The sequence below is a fragment of the Trichomycterus rosablanca genome, chromosome 15 (assembly GCF_030014385.1).
Source record: "Trichomycterus rosablanca isolate fTriRos1 chromosome 15, fTriRos1.hap1, whole genome shotgun sequence".
Classification (NCBI taxonomy): domain Eukaryota; kingdom Metazoa; phylum Chordata; class Actinopteri; order Siluriformes; family Trichomycteridae; genus Trichomycterus; species Trichomycterus rosablanca.
In genome coordinates, this window is record NC_086002.1 from 4,173,113 (window position 1) to 4,192,549 (window position 19,437).

The 19,437-nt window shown below is 41.1% G+C and overlaps 1 protein-coding gene across 1 annotated transcript; it reads right to left on the reverse strand.

Moving 5' to 3' along the window:
- Positions 1 to 563: 563 nt before the first annotated feature.
- tfdp1b (transcription factor Dp-1, b) lies at positions 564 to 9,568 on the reverse strand. The gene is made up of 11 exons (XM_063010827.1): positions 9,512 to 9,568; positions 9,371 to 9,437; positions 7,478 to 7,584; positions 6,184 to 6,311; positions 4,988 to 5,147; positions 4,744 to 4,890; positions 3,684 to 3,752; positions 2,664 to 2,812; positions 1,981 to 2,147; positions 1,554 to 1,608; positions 564 to 1,064 (listed from the first exon to the last, which is right to left on the reverse strand). Exons 1-11 carry the CDS (start codon positions 9,566 to 9,568, stop codon positions 926 to 928), a joined length of 1,245 nt encoding a protein of 414 aa, XP_062866897.1. The 3' UTR covers positions 564 to 925.
- Between the last annotated feature and the right edge of the window lie 9,869 nt (positions 9,569 to 19,437).

The following is a 19,437-nucleotide window of genomic DNA, read 5'->3' on the forward strand; positions in this document are numbered from 1 at the left end:
TGGTGGTGGTGTGTTAGTGTGTGTTATGCTGGTATGAATGGACCCAGCAGCGCTGCTGGAGTTTTTAAACACTTAACTGTCACTGCGGGACTGAGAATAGTCCACCAACCAAAAATATCCAGCCAACAGCTCCCCGTGGGTAGTGTCCTGTGACCACTGATGAAGGTCTAGAAGATGAACGACTCAAACAGCAGCAATAGATGAGCGATCGTCTCTGACTTTACATCTACAAGGTGGACCGACTACGTAGGAGTGTCTAACAGAGTGGACAGTGAGTGGACACTGTATTTAAAAACTCCAGCAGCGCTGCTGTGTCTGATCCACTCATAACACACCACCATGTCAGTGTCACGGCAGTGCTGAGAATGATCCACCACCTAAATAATACCGGCTCTGTGGTGGTCCTGACCATTGAAGAACAGAGTGAAAGCAGGTTAAAACAGTATGTAGAGAAACAGATGGACTACAGTCAGTAATTGTAGAACTACAAAGTGCTTCTATATGGTAAGTGGAGCTGATAAAATGGACAGTGAGTGTAGAAACAAGGAGGTGGTTTTAATGTTATGGCTGATCGGTGTATGAGAAATTTCCACTGTAAAAGTGTGACACTACACATATTAGGATGACGTGAACCATGTGTTAACAGCTGATGCTTTTAGACTGATCCTGGTTTAGCTTGTTAATCCTTTTTGAAAGAATATCAGCATGTCACCCACACACATGGGTTGTTTAAAAGAATCGTTGGATAAAAACTGTACCTCACCCAAGCACCACTGCGCTTCCTAACACAGCAGCTTCACTTTGCTCAGAGGACCGAAAGGTTTCGCATACGAAAGTCACCACACAGACCTCGCCTAAAGCAAGACGAGCACGCTCAGTTCACACTACCACGCTGCAGGCTGAGAGAACGGGCACGGGAGAGACGTTAATCTTCATTATCATTCTCATCGAAGTCCTCGTCATCTTCATCCTCTTCCTCCTCGTCCTCCAGGAAGGACGCCGGTGTGTCACGAGCGCTGCTGTGGTAGCTGTTGGAACCCGACGCCACCGTGCCGACGTTATTACTGTTAAGAGACGGATAGGACGCGTTACACTATACACTGATCAGCCAAAACATTATGATCACCCAGCAAAAAATTTGATCAGGGATTTATTAAATTTACTTCCTTGTAATTCATGTGTTTGTTTGTTTATTAGGATTTTAACGTCATGTTTTACACTTTGGTTACATTCATGACAGGAACGGTAGTTACTCATTACACAAGATTCATCAGTTCACAAGTTTACATCAAACACAGTTATGGACAATTTAGTATCTCCTATTCACCTCACTTGCACGTCTTTGTACTGTGGGAGGAAACCGGAGGACCCACATGGGGAGAACATGCAAACTCCACACAGAAAGGACCCAGACAGCTCCACCTGGGGATCGAACCCAGGACCTTCTTGCTGTGAGGCGAGATTTTCCTAACAATATTGTGTGGAATAAATGAACAGTACCAGGCCTCGCTGTGAACACGGACACATCTGAACATAAGGTTAAACGAACTTACTTGTTAGTGTGAGAGAAGCTCTCGGTCGTCTGTCTGAGGAGTCCCTGTGCCATGTCTAAAAAGAGCCAATATAATAAAGATGCATATTAATAAACGTATAAAGCGCTTTCAGTATTATTTATTTATCTACAGTTATCACTGCACCGGGTCAGAAATACAGCAGATCTGGTGCCAGGTGGAATCACATGAATACAAGGCAATAATGCATCTCAGACAGGGTGCCAATCAATTATAGGATACCAAACCTACAACCACTCTCACAAAAAAAAAATTGGACCAGCCAATCCATCTTCTGTATGTTTTCGGAGGTGAACGTTTGATGGAAACATGACCAACTCTTCACAAAGAGATCAACTACACAGAGCTCAACTCTATAATATCAGAGAAGAGAAGCAAAGAGAGGCCGAGTGTTTTAGGGTATTCTGACCGGTCACGTAGGGTTCCAGAGCTTTAGGTACGAGGGTCCGGGCGAGCTTCAGATCCTCCGGGGTACACCTGCCCGCCTCGAGTCCGAAGGCCATGCCCATTCGCTTCAGCACCTCGATGTCATCGTGAATCTCGAACATGTTGTCAAAGTTAAACAGGTACTCGAACCTGCAGAGAATGAAAGCATAAAGAAGCATTTTAATCTGACTTCTCACTCACTTTCTTAACCGCTTATCCAGTTAGGGTCGGGGGGGGGGGGGGGGCACAGTAACACCCTGGACGGGGCGCCAGTCCATTGAAGGACAGACCCACATACACACACACTTCAGTGTCTCCAATTAACCTGACCGCATGTTTTTGTACCGGAGTTCCCGGAGGAAACCCAAGCAGACACGGGGAGAACATGCAAACTCCGCACAGAAAGGATCCGGACCGCCCTGCCTGGGGATCGAACCCAGGACGTTCTTGCTCTGAGGCGACAGTGCTACCCACCGAGCCACTGTGCCGCCCAGCAGGGCAGGGCAGTCCGGGTCCTTTCTGTGTGGAGTTTGCATGTTCTCCCCGTGTCTGCTTGTGTTTCCTGCAAAAGTCCAAAAACATGCAGTCAGGTTAATTGGAGACTCTGAATTGCCCTATAGGTGAATGGGTATGTATGAGTGAAAGACTATTTAGCACAGAACTTACTTATCATTAGAGATGCTGCAGTCGATGACGGTCTTCTTGCTGGTGTTCACTATGATGAACGGGAGTTGGATGATTGTGTTGATAGGAGGTCTGTGGTTCCTCTGCTCGGCCTCTCGGTTCCTCTGCACCAGCCTTTTAAAGGCTATTTGCTGAAATGTGCCAAAGGTTAAAAACGTCATTACGAACCATAAGTTTGTTTGTTTATTAGGATTTTAACGTCATGTTTTACACTTTGGTTACATTCATGACAGGAACGGTAGTTACTCATTACACAAGATTCATCAGCTCACAAGTTTAATGTCAAACACAGTCATTGACAATTTTGTATCTCCAATTAACCTGACTGCACGTCTTTGGACTGTGGGAAGAAACCGGAGCTCCCGGAGGAAACCATGAAGACACAGGGAGAACATGCAAACTCCACACAGAAAGGACCGGGACCTCCCCACCTGGGAATCGAACCCAGGACCTTCTTGCTGTGAGGCGACAGTGCTACCCACACTAAAATATTTCAAATTAAAACTTTCACGCCTTATTTACTTATTTATTAGGATTTTAACGTCATGTTTTACACTCTTTTGTTACATTCATGACAGAAACGGTAGTTATTCCTTTCACAAGATTCATCAGCTCACAAGTTTAATGTCAAACACAGTCATGGACAATTTAGTATCTCCAATTCACCTCACTGGAGCTCCAGGAAGGAAACCCACACAGACACAGGGAGAACATGCAAACTCCACACAGAAAGGATCTAGACCGCCCTTTACGCCTTATTTAAGCAATGATGGTATACCAAGCGCTCAGGTGGTGCACCGGTCTATTGCAGTAGCCTAACATCACTGAGATCTGGGCTCCAATCTCAGCTGTATCTACACAGACATTTTTCTCTATGTCTGAGGTTATGGGTACCTGAAGCCCTGTGCCCTGTGTTTCCGGGTGAACCAGACCCACCATGATCCTGACCAGGATGAGCGGTTGATGAAACTGAACCGTAATAAGAATGAAATCATGGTTTACCTGCAGTATGAGCTCTTGAAGCTGAGACTGCTTCTGCTTAATTCTCTCCAGGCGTCTCTGACGTTCAGCCTTTTTTGAGGGGGGATAAAAGGAGAATCTGAATTACAATAAAGAAAATACTTTTGTATGGATACCCCCCCCCCCTCCTAATTTTCTCCCCTAATCTAGTCGTATCCAATCACCCTGATTGTGTTACGCCCATCACATTACACTTACTAATAAACAGCATGATAACACATACAGCACTACACAGCATCATATTAGAAACCTAATAAAGCTGTAACTAACCACGCCGACTGTGCGTTAGTACTGTGAGAACTGAACACCCCGCTTAGAGCCCGACAGGTCACATAAAGCTGGCACGACTCACCCAGTGGACCATGGTGAGGACTCTCGTGCCTGCGTCTAAGGAGTAAGGAACTGAGCGCTGGGGGTCCGAGGGCTGGTTAACAGTGTATTAAGACCTGGAGCTTCCCCTCTACCGATACGACCCTCCACTGCTGACTGAGGAGCTTCGCAACTGACACATGCCCCCTCTGACATGTGTGCAGTAGCCGACTGCACGAGGCGAGTTTACATGCGGATCAGCCCTGTGTACGGAGAGCCACACCCTGATCGGCATCAGAGGTCGTAATTCGCTCAGGCCAATCGGTGTTCATGTAGCAGCCCAGCCCAGTCGGATGGCTGAGCCGAGATTCGATACGATGTATTCCAAACCCCAGCTCTGATATGCTAGCGTGTTTTACCGCTGCGCCACCTGACCGCTTTTGTATGCATAGTAAAATTATCTTTTCTTTTAATCTGATACCATTCTGTCCCAATTATTTGGAGTCTAATCCCACTTACTAAATAATCCTGTCACACAAATGCAATCAATCAGCAAAACATACACACTCATATCAGTATTTGTACTCTTTAGAAAGTGACCATTTAGCCACAACATGTCTTCCAAGTTTCTTCTAAACTAAACAGCATTGATAATGCAATCACACAAAAGCTGGCTTAAACTGACGATGATGATGATGATTGTGGTGGTGTACGTTGCGTGCCGGTCGCTAACCTCCAGGTCCTTGCACTCCTGAGCAGAATTGGTTGGAAAGCCAATCCATTTGATCTCCTTCTTGTCCTTGGAGATGATGTTCATCGCCATCAGGACATTCAGTGCATCATAAACCCGCCTCCTGATGTTCTTCTGATCGTATACGTGCTACGGCAGGAAGATTCAGAAGAAAACTGAATTAGATGACAAAATGAACAATAGCATTCTCCTGAGGGAGACGGATTCAGACAGGGTGAGAACTTACAGCCTCGTTAGGGGAGATGTTGTCTCCAGAGCTCAGTTCAGCCACCAGCTCGTCTGCTACCTCGTTGTAGGAGGTGACGCCTTTCTTCTGAACCTTCTCGCACACCTTCATTGAGAAATGCCTCAATCCTTTTCCATTCTTGTCCCCTTTCCTACCTCGTCTGAAGAAAACAAAGCCACAAGAAGAACACGAACATTAGGAATTAACTAAACACGCCTAATTATCTTATCCAGAGCTTAGAATTTTGGGTACATTTCAATTATGGCTTTGTTTGGATGTAGGATGATGGAAGACAGTTTTAAAAGATAGAGGAAACAATGATTAGCATTAGCCTGTATTTACTTCACTGAGGTTTGGTCAGTGGTGCAGTAGACCACAGGTTTATCATCAGGCTCCTAGAAGCATTTTCCACCATGATGAATTTAAGTTCTTCTCAGCCCTTCTGCCTTTCATGTTTCGTAGCATAGTGTTCTCATAGAAACGTTAAGATAACTCCTTGACTTTAATGGTAAAATTTAAGATCAGCAAGATTTATGTTTTACAAGACATTTTTAGCTACACTCACATACTAATTACAGTGGATTCGGAAGGTATTCAGACCCCTTGCATTCTTTTTTTTAAACATTTTCTCCTCTTTTTCTCCCTTTTTAGCGCGTCCAATTGCCCCATTGCGTCACGCTTCCTCTCCACCAATGCCGATCCCTGCTCTGATTGAGGAGAACGAAGCTAACCCACGCCCCCTCCGACACGTGGGCAGCAGCCGTATGCATCTTATCACCCACACTTTGACCAGTGCAGTGCAGCCTATCTGCGTGTACGGAGGGACGCACCCTAAGAGCACTCCTTTCCCATCTCCGTGCAGGTGCCATCAATCAGCCACGAGATTCGAGATCCCAGCTCTGGTTCCAGCGTGTGTTTTTACTGCTGCACCACCTGAGCGGCTGACCTCTTGCATTCTTAAGCACTTCATATTTTGTATTTCATTTTAAATATTTATAATTTGCCCGTCACATTACACTTACTAACAAACAGCATGATAACACATAACGGGGGCACTTGGAAAAGGGGGCAATACACAGCATCGCACTACAAGCCTAATAAAGCTGTAACTAACCACGCCGACTGTGCGTTGGTACTGCGAGAACTGAACACCCTGCTTAGAGCCCGACAGGTCACATAAAGCTGGCACGACTCACCCAGTGGACCATGGTGAGGACTCTCGTGGCTGCGTCTGAGGGGTAAGGAACTGAGCGCTGGGGGTTCGAGGGCTGGTTAACAGTGTATTACCACCTGGAACACTGGGCCTCTGAGGAGTGCCAATGACCTGCGGATTAGAAGAACATGTCATTTGAACATGCCGTTTAAATAACTGCATGAAAGAGAGTGCAGAAAGTCCTGTCTTTCTTTAAAACGTGAAGAGCATTATAATGCATGATTTAAAGCAAAAACTGCTGGATTTTTTAGCTGCTAAAGTGTTGCATCAAGAATGGAAAAAAACTATTGTCCCAAAATTGTTGTCCCAGATAACAGCACATTGTATTGTTAACAGTATTTTAGGAGTGGTGCATATACCCCCGAAATAGCTGAAATATGTTGCAGCTATATTTAGAATGGTATACATCAAATATTTTGTCTTTATGAAGGTTTTCTTCATTAAAAACAAGTCACATTGTTCACATTTATTTTAGGAATTGGGGTTGTGCATTATATAAACTTGCCATTAAGCTTCCCAGTGGTGGGACAGAGCGACAATATCCAAAAATATCTCGTCCATGGCCTGGCTGGCTGTTTTAATAGGATGATAATCATGTGTGTTCTAATCCTGCTGACTACAAACTTTTGTGATCAGCTTAGATGGAACCCAGGTCACCTCACCTAATTTTGAAGGAGGACTCGGCCTGGACATGCCTCAAATTTAAAATCGATATGTTTAAATGGATAGACCTTCCCAAAACTGTTGCTAAAATGTCAAAAAACATGGTTTTACACAACTGTTAGCGATAAGTCTGGCTGAAACACACAATGACAATAATTAGGAGAGGTTTAGTCGTACTTTCAACCACCACTGAAGCTACAAACAGTGTTCTATAAAACATTATATTGTAATAGGTGCTCTGCTAGTCCACTATCACTAGAATCCAGGGTGCGAATCGTGATATTGGTGCGATTGGCTGGTCAGGCATCTAGAAACAGATATGATTGGCTGAGGCCCTGTGATGGATTGGTGTCCTGTCTGAATGTGTGATTCTGCAACGCTGACCATGACATAAAATGAAATACAATATTTTGCACACGTTTAGCACCGTACCAACCAAAAAGTACTTTTCTCTTTACATAGAACTGATTGTAAAGTCTAGATTTACTGCACAGAATAGATCTGACATTTTATGATGTATTTTGATAGTCAGTAATTAAATATCTGAGATTTTTAATTTAATAAGACATTTATTCACTACACATGAGATGGAGATACTGGGCTTCACGTCTTACCATGTGTGACACTACATTAACACCGGGGGCTCCATATGCTTGGGGCATGATCTGTTTTATTCCAGTGACAGCTGAAGGGTGGACAGTAACGAGAGACAGCACAGCACCTGACAAGGACAAAGCAAGAGTACGTCAACATAAACATACCACAGAAATCTGTGCGTGGTCATGAAAATGAAAAGATGATCGATTTTCACTTTCAAAATGCAGAGCATGGCTGCTCTCTGCTGGAGAACAAAAAAAGCTTTAACTGTTTTCATTATCTAGAAGTATCTGCACACGCTCCATGATCTCCTACATTAATACAATTAAATGATTGTGCATTTTGCAACCAGACCGAGGTTAAATCTTCATAATTGGAGAGGCATGAACTTTTATTCTACTTATTCTACATCTTCAATCTGAACTTTAATGGCTCTGGAGAGCAGTTCACACAGGAAAACTCACACAAAACAAACTATACGTCCAATCAATTGATCTGGTGCATTAAATATCAAAGCAGCAGAATCAAAAGCAAACAAGAGCCGCTCAGGTGGTACAGCGGTAAAATACACTGGACCGGCTACATGAACAACGTTTGGCTGTTGTTCATCCAGGTAGGGAGCTGGATAGGGACCTCATAACTGCTGGCTGGCTGATTGATGCCGTCTGCACAGAGGAGGAATAATGCTGATCAGGGTGCGGCTCTCCGTGCACAAGGCTGGTTGGCATGAGAACTCGCCTCAGGCAGGTGAAAAGATGCAGTGGGGGGCGGGGGGTCAGTTCACTCTCCTCAATCAGGGGCAGGGGTTAGCAACAGTAGAAAGGAAGCATAACAATTGGACGCGCTAAAAATGTGGGGAGAAAATGCATTAAAAGCAAACAAGAGAACAGTGGGATTGGAGCATGTGACCATCAGACAGCCTTGTCCAGCATAATCTAAAAGTAATGGTGTTTACAAAGTCAAATAAGATGCCATCGAATCTTCCATCAATAACCACCTTGTCGGGGAGTGTGGTTGAAACTGTATCCACATATAAATATCTGGGTTTAATGTTAGACAGTTCCTTGACATTTAAGGCTCATATTACTCAGCTCACAAAGAAATTAAAGGTTAAATTAGGCTTTTATTTTAGAAATAAATCATGTTTATCCTTTCAAGCAAATAAAAGGCTTGTCTGTGCTACTTTTTTTTTACCAGAAATTGATTATGGAGATGTCATTTATATGTATGCACCCATATCTTATCTACGTTCACTAGACATTGTTTATCATAGTGCACTGCGATTCATTACAAAGTGTTCGTTTTCTACGCATCATTGTGTTCTTTATGAAAAAGCAGCTCTGTCCTCATTAACCACACGAAGACTAATCCATTGGTACACTTTAATTTATAAGTCTATTCTAGGTTTATTACCTTCTTATTTATGCAATTTTATAAATCGTAAACAACCTGGAAATTACTGTCTGCGCTCTCGCACCTTGTATCTTCTTAAGGTCCCCTTGGCACGTACGAAATTAAGGAAACTTTTAATTATGCTGCACCATCAGATTGGAATATACTGCAGAATGTTTTAAAATTGCAGGATTTGGTGAATTTAAGTCATTTTAAAAACATGCTTTTGAAAATGGACATAGGAAAAACGGTTTGTAATTGTTTTAAATGATCATTGTATTGTCTATATTATGTATTCATGTTTGTTGTATGTTGTTTGTGTAGGTGTAACTAGGTATTATGCTGCTGCTTATCTTGGCCAGGACTCTCCTGCAAATGAGATTGTAAATCTCAGTGAGATTAATTTCCTGGTTAAAAAAAAAAAAAAAAAAAAAAAAAAAAAAAAAAAAATCTACAGCACAACTATAAAACACAAACCAAACAGTCAGAGCGAAACCCTTATTCTGAGCCGTACTCACCTCTTCCAGGACTGAGGTTCTGACTAGTGAAAGCCTTCAACTCTCCACTGGTTTCTTTCAGCCCACCCTTAAAAAAGGCAAGTAATCAGAATAACACTTATAAAATATGTACATATGTTACGTAATACAAGCTTAGCCCACTAACGCTGGGATCCAAGGGTTCATATCCAAATCGACCAGTCGGGCGTCAACATACATGTAAATACACACTGCATAAACATGTTACAGTCCATAATAGATCTGGAATAACTATCCCTCAGACCTTTTATACAAAGATTAAAATTATTATCCAGGCATCAGTGACCAAAATTATGATTTTTTTTAATTTTTTTATTATGACCACTTTTAATTCTAACGTTTGGTGGACGCTCTGTAGGAAGTATGCTGCCTAAACTACTGTACATACTATGTCCTTAACAATATGTAAGCATACAGTATATCTATATATGTACTGTATGTATATATTTACATTTACATTTTCGGCATTTAGCAGACACTTTTATCCAAAGCGACTTACATAACAGTTACAGTATACAGTCTGAGTAATTGAGGGTTAAGGGCCTTGCTCAAGAGCCCAACAGCAGCAACCTAGCAGTGGTAAGGCTTGAACCAGCAACCTTATGATTACTAGTCCAGTACCTTATCCACTACACATACACATAAATATATGTATGTGTGTGTATGTATATTTGGTTTCAAAGTGAGGGGAGGCACAGGACTTCAATTCGAGCTTCTGGTTTCTGTTCACATTTTCAGCATGTAGCTGACGCTTTTATCCAAGGCGACTTACAGTACCGTGACAGTATATATACTAGTCCAGAACCTTAACCGCTAGGCTACACGGTCCTAAAACTGATTTCAACACTCATTCTTGTGCTGACACTTTAACTTTAAATGTGGTGCAAACAAGAACAAATGCACCTTAACATTTGTGTGTTTCCATTCCACTTGTGTGAGCCACTGCTTTTCATCCAAGTGGTTGTTCTAAGTGAGTAACAACTCTTTATGTTAAACACAGCAGCATTATTGCAGCTTTTGGCTATATTGTTTACTAATTCATAGCATAAAAGTACATCTGGAACCAGCCCAAATAAATAAAAAAACACAAATGCGTTGTGGTAGAGAAGAAACCAATGACCTAAAACATTTCAATTTGCGTTTCCTCTTTCAGTTTTTGGTGGTGTTTTGGAGCGGACATGTAATAACTGCTCTAAATGTCTCGTGACACTCACGTCTCTCGCCATCATCTTTGCTCTTTTTGAGCGGCACGGGTTTGTTCCTCGTCTGGTTTACCTGGAGAGAGACAGAAAATCCAGATTTTACACTTACATACAGAACTGAAACAACCACATTGATTTAAAAACATCATAACATTACTAACTGACACTAACAGAAAAGTGAAAAGATTTTACACTAGATGTAACGAGACCCGTGTCTTCAAAAAGGTTCCACATTTGAGCCCACAGAATATCATTCCAAAAGTCTTGGTGGTCATCTAGACATCCAGCTAAACTTTTTTGGCTGCTAGCTTCTTGCTTATCAGTAATTAGAGAGTTTGTTGGGTGGAGCACCTGACCAGGGAATTTATGCGTTTGCGGTACAACATTATTTATTGTTGTGCAACATTTACTGCATGTTATTATAGTGATGGAACACTTTTCTCCCTATCAGTTTCATTTTAATGCTGAAAAACATTTTCATGGTTTAATAAATGCATTTTTTTTATATTTATAAGCACAAACAGGTATCATGTAGGAAGGAATGTGAGTTGTGAGTTCTGTGGAATCTCTTTTGTTTGCAAAAGTCGGTTAGAAATCGGACAGCAGTGTAAAAGCAGTTAAGATTAAGATTATTGTTAAGATATAAACTCTCTTTCTTTAACAGCATGAATGTAATGTAGAGTCGTGGTGGGTACTATTGACTGGGTGAAAGGACACACACACTCATACTTAGGGGGACTCTTAGTATCTCCAATTAACCTGACTGCGTGTCTTTGGACTGTGGGAGGAAACCGGAGCACCCGGAGGAAACCCACACAGTCACTGGGAGAACATGCAAATAATGTAGGAAGATTTGGAGTAGATATATGTAGTGGAAGTGTGTAAAATAAAACACTAACATTAGTTTTATGGATTTCTATTGAATTCCACATTGAATTGACTGGAATATAAGTTATGAATTCTGTGGAATCTCTTGTTTGCGAATGTCGGTTAGAAATCGGACAGCAGTGTAAAAGCAGTCCAACTTTCCACCTTGTATTAATGTTGTTAAGATATAAACTCTCTTTCTCTAACAGTATGAATGTAATGTAGAGTCATGGTGGGTACTATTGACTGGGTGAAAAGACACACACAGACACACACACACACAGACACACACACAGACACACACACAGACACACACAATCTCCAGTTACCCTGACTGTACGTCTTTGGACTGTGGGAGGAAACCGGACACTGGGAGATTGATTGATTGATTAGTTTTAGCACCATACCAACACACTGGGGTCATTTATATGGCGATACTCAAGTTGCTTCTTCACTTTGGGACACTGGGAGAACAAGCAAATAATGTAGGAAGATTTGGAGTAGATATATGTAGTGAAAGTGTGTAAAATAAAACAATAACATCAGTTTTATGCAAAAGTAGGTTACAAATAGGACAGCAGTGTAAAAGTAGTCCAACTTTCCACCTGGTATTAATGTTGTTAAGATATAAACTCTCTTTCTTTAACAGCATGAATGTAATGTAGAGTCGTGGTGGGTACTATTTTGACTGGGTGAAAGCACACGCGCACACACGCGCACACACTCATAGGGTTACTTAGGGTCTTTGGACTGTGGGAGGAAACCGGAGCACCCGGAGGAAAGCCATGCAGACAATGTAGGAAGATCTGAAGTAGATATATGTAGTGGAAGTGTGTAAAATAATGGATTTCCATTGAGTTCCACGTTGAATTGAATGGAATGTGAGTTGTGAATTCTGTGGAATCTCTTTTGTTTGCAAAAGTCGGTTAGAAACAGGACAGCAGTCTAAAAGCAGTCCAACTTTCTACCTTGTATTAATGTATTAATGCTGTTAAGATACAGTGTGAGTGTAATGTGAATAATATACTAATATAAGAGGAATAAACAGGGCCATTCTAATATAACAAAGTGCTTAGCTAGCTGAGTCCAGGTCCGGCTAAAGTGTGCTAACAAGCTACCACAGAGTTAATACGGCGTTAGCTGGGTTAGTTCTGATAGCCGGCTGCTAGCTGTTATCACCTGTAAAGTTGAGTAAACAGAGTTGTAATGTTCCTACCGTCGCTATGTTTCCGTCATTATAACTCTAGAAGACTTCAGAGCCGGTGAGCGAGCGCTTCAGGTCGGAGCTGATCGGCGCTGTTAATGATCATTAATAAATAATAACAATAACACAGTAACGCAGGCGGACGGAAGCTAGCTCGCTGAGTTGCTATGTAGATTAGCTAGCCAGTACAAGCCCAGGCAGCTACATTGTTGAGTTAGCCATCAAACTAATCTTGGCGGTGTCCTAGGGTGGAGCGTTCTGATTGGACACGCGTGCCGTTGCGTCAGCACGCCGGCTGCGCTAGGGCCCCGCCCCCCTGGTTAGTTTCGGTTTTTGGCGCGCCGAAGCGCACTTGGCTGTGAGCCAGGTACTGAACCAGTTAGTGGTGGTAAATCCGGTTCGTTTTATGCACTCGGGTTAATCTGAGTCACTCAGTAATGTGATCCGGTTCACTTGAGAGTCCAATCAATCAATCAATCAATTCCCAAAGGGCAGTGGCGGAGCCAGATAATTTTCATAGGGGTGGCCAGACTGAGACCATTGCTCACACACAGGGGTGGCACAGAAACTGATACCTTATTTATGTGGTCACTCACTCATTTACCTATGGGTCATTCTATAATTTTGGGTACATTTCACATCACCAGTGGTTCAAGTTAATATATTCCTTTAGTGTAACATATCCACTAGTTGCAAAGCTTAAACATTATTATTTTTTATTATTTTAAAGGGACAGTAGATGTAGACTACTAGGTAACTTAGTTGACAGGTAACATAGTTGACAATTTCCCTATTTTGACCCATAACTTCAGTGGTAGACCTTGCCTGGCTGGTATTTGAACATACATTTGAATTAAAATTATAAAACAAATTGTAACCATAACAATGTATGAAACATAGTTGACGGTCAGTTAATATACTCATTGACAATGTTCTATTATAGATAAAATATTTTTAAAAATAAGAGGACATTCACCACAGTTTGTTCAATATGCCCTCCACAGAGAAAAGTGATCACATGTAATGCTGGTCACATAGTTTTAGAACAAACCATTTTGAGTTGCTGAGTGGAGTTCTGTTAGTAACATAGTTGACAGAACTTTTGCGGACATTAATAAATAAAGATATTTAAATTATTTAAAAGAGAAACTCAATTTAAAAAATATTATTTTTCTTTAGTACTTGAACTATTGAAATAAATAAAAAAAATAGATGTTGTTGCCCTTAATGATTTTATTCATTATTTTGAAACCAAGGCACCCTCAACTTAAAAAACAAACACAGCAAAAACTGTTCATTTAGGAACATCATGACAAATTTCAAGCTAAATGAAGCATAGGATGCACATAATGTTTTTGTGATATTACAACATGTTTTCCATTAATAGGTAAAATATGACATTTTTAAAGAAAATAGTTAGAATAAATATAATTATTATCATTGGACATGGAATGTACCCCAAATTATAGAATGACTCCTATACAGGCAGTGAGTGCCATGTAGAATTACATCACGAAGACCCGCATACATACTAATAAGCTTTTTTTTTTTATCTTAATTTTCCCTGACAAGTGAAAAACCAAAATATAGCAACCTTGACATTATGAGGAAGAATTTTAAAGATATTCCTTTGCAATACTTTATCATTTACATTTGGCTGCCAACTTGTGTGTAATGATGACACTCAACTGAACCCCAGAACATGCTAGTGTGAATGCATGGAAAACAAATTTTAATTTTCTTTCAAGAATATGATACAGACTGACCAACACTATTAAGCCAAATCGGCATTGAAAATTGACTTTACTTTTAATAGCCTTCTACAGTACAATACTGGAGCTTCTTAAAACGGAATATTTTCTTTTAAAAAGAAGTGTTATTTAACTGCTATTATATCTATATCTATTATCTATTAAATAAAAGTATATCTATATCTATTAAATTGTTTTCCAACAAAATCCGCCCAATTTGGCGGATAATCGTCCAATCTGGCAACACTGGAACGCGCAGAGCCCGTTGGCGCCTTCACTCGTAGTGCGCCACAACTACTGCACTGTTTTGGTGGAGAACTACTTGTTTGAGGTGCGCTGTTGAATTGCGTTCCTGTGGGAACACCTGCGTGCAGAAATGCTTCCGCAAAAAAGTTGCCGGCAAAGCGGTGGTGGGGGGGCCGGAGGGGTGGGCCGAAGATCAATTTATGGTGGCCTTGGCCACCACTGGTCACCCCCGGCTCCGCCCCTGCCGAAGGGCAGTTGTACCCTAATGATTAAGGTACTAAAATAGTAATTTAAAGGTCGCTGGTTCAAGTCCCACCACTGCCAGGTTGCCACTGTTGGGCTCTTGAGCAAGACCCTTAACAATTAATCGCTTAGACAGTATACTGTCACATTACTGTAAGTTGCTTAGGATAAAAGCATTCGCTAAATGCTGAAAATGTAAATTGGCAAACAGTAGCCTAGTGGTTAAGGTACTGAACTAGTAATCAGAAGGTCGCTGGTTCAAACTCCACCACTGCCAGGTTGCTGCTGTTGGGCACTTGAGCAAGGCCCTTAACCCTCAGTTGCTCAAAACTGTAATGTAAGTCGCTTTGGATAAAGGCGTCTACTAAGTGCCGAAAATGTAAATGATCAAAAAATACAATTGATGATAAAATGCCTCTGTCCCAACTTTTTTGAGTGTGTTGAAAGCATCAATTTCTAATTTTGACTATATTTAACAAACAGAGTTAAATTCATCTTTCAATTTCCTCGGTTGCTCCCGTTAGGGGTCGCCGGTGGATCGTGATCCGCATTATTGATTTGGCACAGTTTGTACGCCGGATGCCCTTCCTGACACGACCCTCCCTATTTATCCGGGCTTGGGACCGGCACTACAATGCACTGGTTTATGCATCCTAGCGGCCGGGTACCTGTAGGACAATTCAGTGTCTCCAACTAGCCTGGCTGCATGTTTTTGGACTGTGGGAGGAAACAGGAGCTCCCGGAGGAAACCCACGCAGACACGGAGAGAACATGCAAACTCCACACAGAAAGGACCCAGACAGCCTCACCCGGGGATCGAACGCAGAACCTTCTTGCTGTGAGGCGACAGTGCTACCCACCGAGCCACCGTGCCACCCTGAATGAATGAATTCATGATTCAATGCTACAATTAGTCTTTCAACTGCATATTTGATTTGGCTCAGTTATTTTTTTGTCAGATGTCCGTTTCGACACAACCCTCCTGTTTATCTGGGTTTGGGATGTGCACTAGAGGTGCTAAACAAATATTTAGAGTTGTGGTGGGTACTTCTGACTGGGTGAAAGGCAGAAAACTCCCTGGATGCACACACTCATACTTAGGGGGGACTTTTAGTTTCTCCAGTTATTTTTCTATGTATTTATGCATTTTCTCCCTAATTTAGTGCAGTCAATTTGTCTTCCGCTACTGGGGGATCAGTGTACGGTATTCAGTCACGGATATTCTGTGACACTGACTAAGATAAAGTGGTTGATTACAATAAATGAAAAAAAAAAACTAAATAAAATAAAGAAACATATCCAAAAAGCTAATTAGCTGTACTGTTTTAAGATGTGAGAATCATTGTCGTCTGTATTTCAGTGGGGGCCAGTGATAGCTCAGTGGTTAAGGTACTGGACTAGTAAGTAAGTAAGTAAGTAAGTAAAGTTTATTTATATAGCGCTTTTCTAGGACCAAGCCACAAAGTGCTTTACAATGCGGTCAAGTATAATACAATAAAAACACAAAAATTAATAATCATAAAAGCTACACAGTGACATAAAAACATTAATACAATAGCACAAATAAAATTTTTAAATGCACTTTAACTACACATACATACATATATATACACACATATACATACACAAACACTTTACCAAAGAACGTCAGCCCCATTGCTTAAGATCACTACTCTGAAATGCTAATGAATAAAAATGTGTCTTAAGACATTTCTTGAAGGTTAATGTAGACTCAGAGAGTCTGATATCGAGTGGGAGACTATTCCATAATTTAGGAGCCTGGACAGAAAAAGCACAGTCCCCTTTCCGCCTCTGTTTGGTACGGGGCACAACCAGAAGCTCTTTATTAGATGACCTCAAAGACCTACAACTTTTGTGAGGAACCAGCAATTCACAAATATAATCAGGTGCTTCCCCATGTAGAGCCTTAAAGGTAAGAACTAAAATTTTAAAATCTATCCTAAATTTTACTGGCAACCAATGAAGTGAGGCCAGCACTGGACTGATGTGGTCTCTACGTCTAGTTTTTGTTAAAAGCCGAGCAGCTGCATTCTGAACCATCTGGAGTCTTGACACAGCTCCTTGACTGAGGCAAGTATACAAAGCATTGCAGTAATCCAGTCGAGATGAAATAAAAGCATGGATGATTTTCTCCAAGTCTTGAAAAGACAAAACCTGTCTAAGCTTTGCAATATTTCTTAGCTGAAGGAAGCAAGACTGAACAAGCTTATTTATATGGCCAGAAAATTGCAAGTGAGAATCAAACACAACACCCAAATTTCTTGGGGAAGTGTTAATTCTTGAAACGAGAGAACCAAGGGCCATCTCCAAATCTCTGGGTATGTTGTCTAGACCAACAACTAGAACTTCGGTTTTGTCCTCATTTAATTTAAGAAAATTATAATTCATCCAATTCTTGATAGCTGCAATGCACTCAGTTAGATTGCCTAATCCACTGAATTCATTTCGTTTAACAGAGAGGTACAGTTGCATATCGTCTGCATAAAAATGAAAAGAAATATTAAAACGTCTAATTAAATTACCCAGGGGGAGCATATATAATAAGAATAAAACAGGGCCAAGAATAGAACCCTGAGGTACCCCACAGGTAAAATCAGCCTTCAAGGACATCTTATCTCCAATGGAAACAGAAAATTTCCTATTGGATAAAAATGACCGAAACCAATCCAGTGCTGATCCCGATATGCCAATCCATTCACTGAGCCTGTTTATTAGGATATCATGATCTACTGTATCAAAGGCTGCACTAAGATCAAGTAAAACCAACACTGTTATTTCCCCTGAATCTGAGTGCATTAAAATATCATTTAAGATTCTCACCAGTGCAGTTTCTGTGCTGTGCTTTTTTCGAAAACCAGACTGAAATTTTTCAATTAGTAAACAGAAGGTTGCCGGTTCAAGCCCCGCCACCACCAAGTTGCCACTGTTGGGTCCCTGAGCAAGGCCCTTAACCCTCAATTGCTCATTGTGTTCAGATCATTGTGTAAGTCGCTTTGGATAAAAGCGTCTGCTAAATGCTGAAAATGTAAATGTATTTACTAATATTTTTCTTACTGTCCCTAATTTTTTGAAACTGGTTTGTGGTTGCTCATGGGAGTTGATAAAGTCAGAGAACACAGTGGACATTTTCACTTTTTATTTATTTTAATTCATGATCTTTTTTTGTAAAATGTACCATCTATTTATAGTGCATAGTTCAACACAATAACACGGGACGTCCCTATGTTTCACGTTAGCATGACATTTACATCAAAAATAGACTTAACATGTTTTACTACAGGTTCATACAGAGTTAAATATCGCCACTCCTACAAGCGACCACATTTTTGAGCACACTGGAATGTGTTTACTCTTTTCATCACACCTTAATTTTTCCCAGGTAGAAAAGCCGCCGACCTTTACAACAGTCGAAAAGAATGTGCAAACATCTACACAAGCAAAACCAAGACTTGAGACTGAGAAGGTGGGTGTAGCTGAACAAACCGGTAGGAAGTTTATTTAGTAGGTCTGTTGGTATCAGCTAATGTCAAGGCACATATGGGCATTTCATTTCTCATTAGAAATGATTTGTAGTTAGAATAAATACAGATCTTTATACGGTTTAAAAAAACAAACAGCTTTTAAGACATAATATGACAGTAACAAACAAAAATCAAGTAAAATCAACAAAAGCTACAGCAGATCTGGTTATAGAAGTATTTATATTGATGATACTGTATTGAAGTAAACCAACCAGCTGCCAAATAAATGACATGAAATTAATTCCAGTCAAGTTAAGCAAAGAATTTACTATCCATCCCATAGAACTGCACATAATACATTCTCTTGAACCAAGAGCACTTTAATTTATTTTAATGTTTTATAGCCGTGTCCCAAAACCAATCCAATGGCTATATAACTCATTCCTGATCTTTTACACCATTTACCATATAAAACGCCTTCACTTCTTTTAACAATGGTGCAGTAGTACAGTCATACACTATACTGCCGAAAATATTCGCTCACCCATACAAATCATTTAATCCAGGCGTTCCAATCACTTCCATGGCCACAGGTGTATAAAACCAAGCACCTAGGCATGCAGACTGCTTCTTTTGGGGAGTTTGGGGATGACCCCTTCCTGTTCCAACACGACTGCTAACCAGTGCACAAAGCAAGCTCCATAAAGACGTGAATGAGCCAGTTGGGGTTCTGTTTGAGTCCTGACCTCAACCCAACAGAACACCTTTGGGCAAGCCAGGGCTTCTCGTCCCACATCAGTGTCTGACCTCACAAATGCGCTTCTTGAAGAATGATCAAAAATTCCCATAAACACACTCCTAAACCTTGTGGAAAGCCTTCCCAGAAGAGTTGAAGCTGTTATAGCTGCAAAGGGTGGGCTGACATCATATTAAACCCTATGGATTAAGAATGGGAGTCACTTAAGTTCATATGCGTGTGAAGGCAGGAGAGCGAATACTTTTGGCAATATAGTGTATGTTTATGCTGGTGGCTTATTATGTACATCTGTATGTA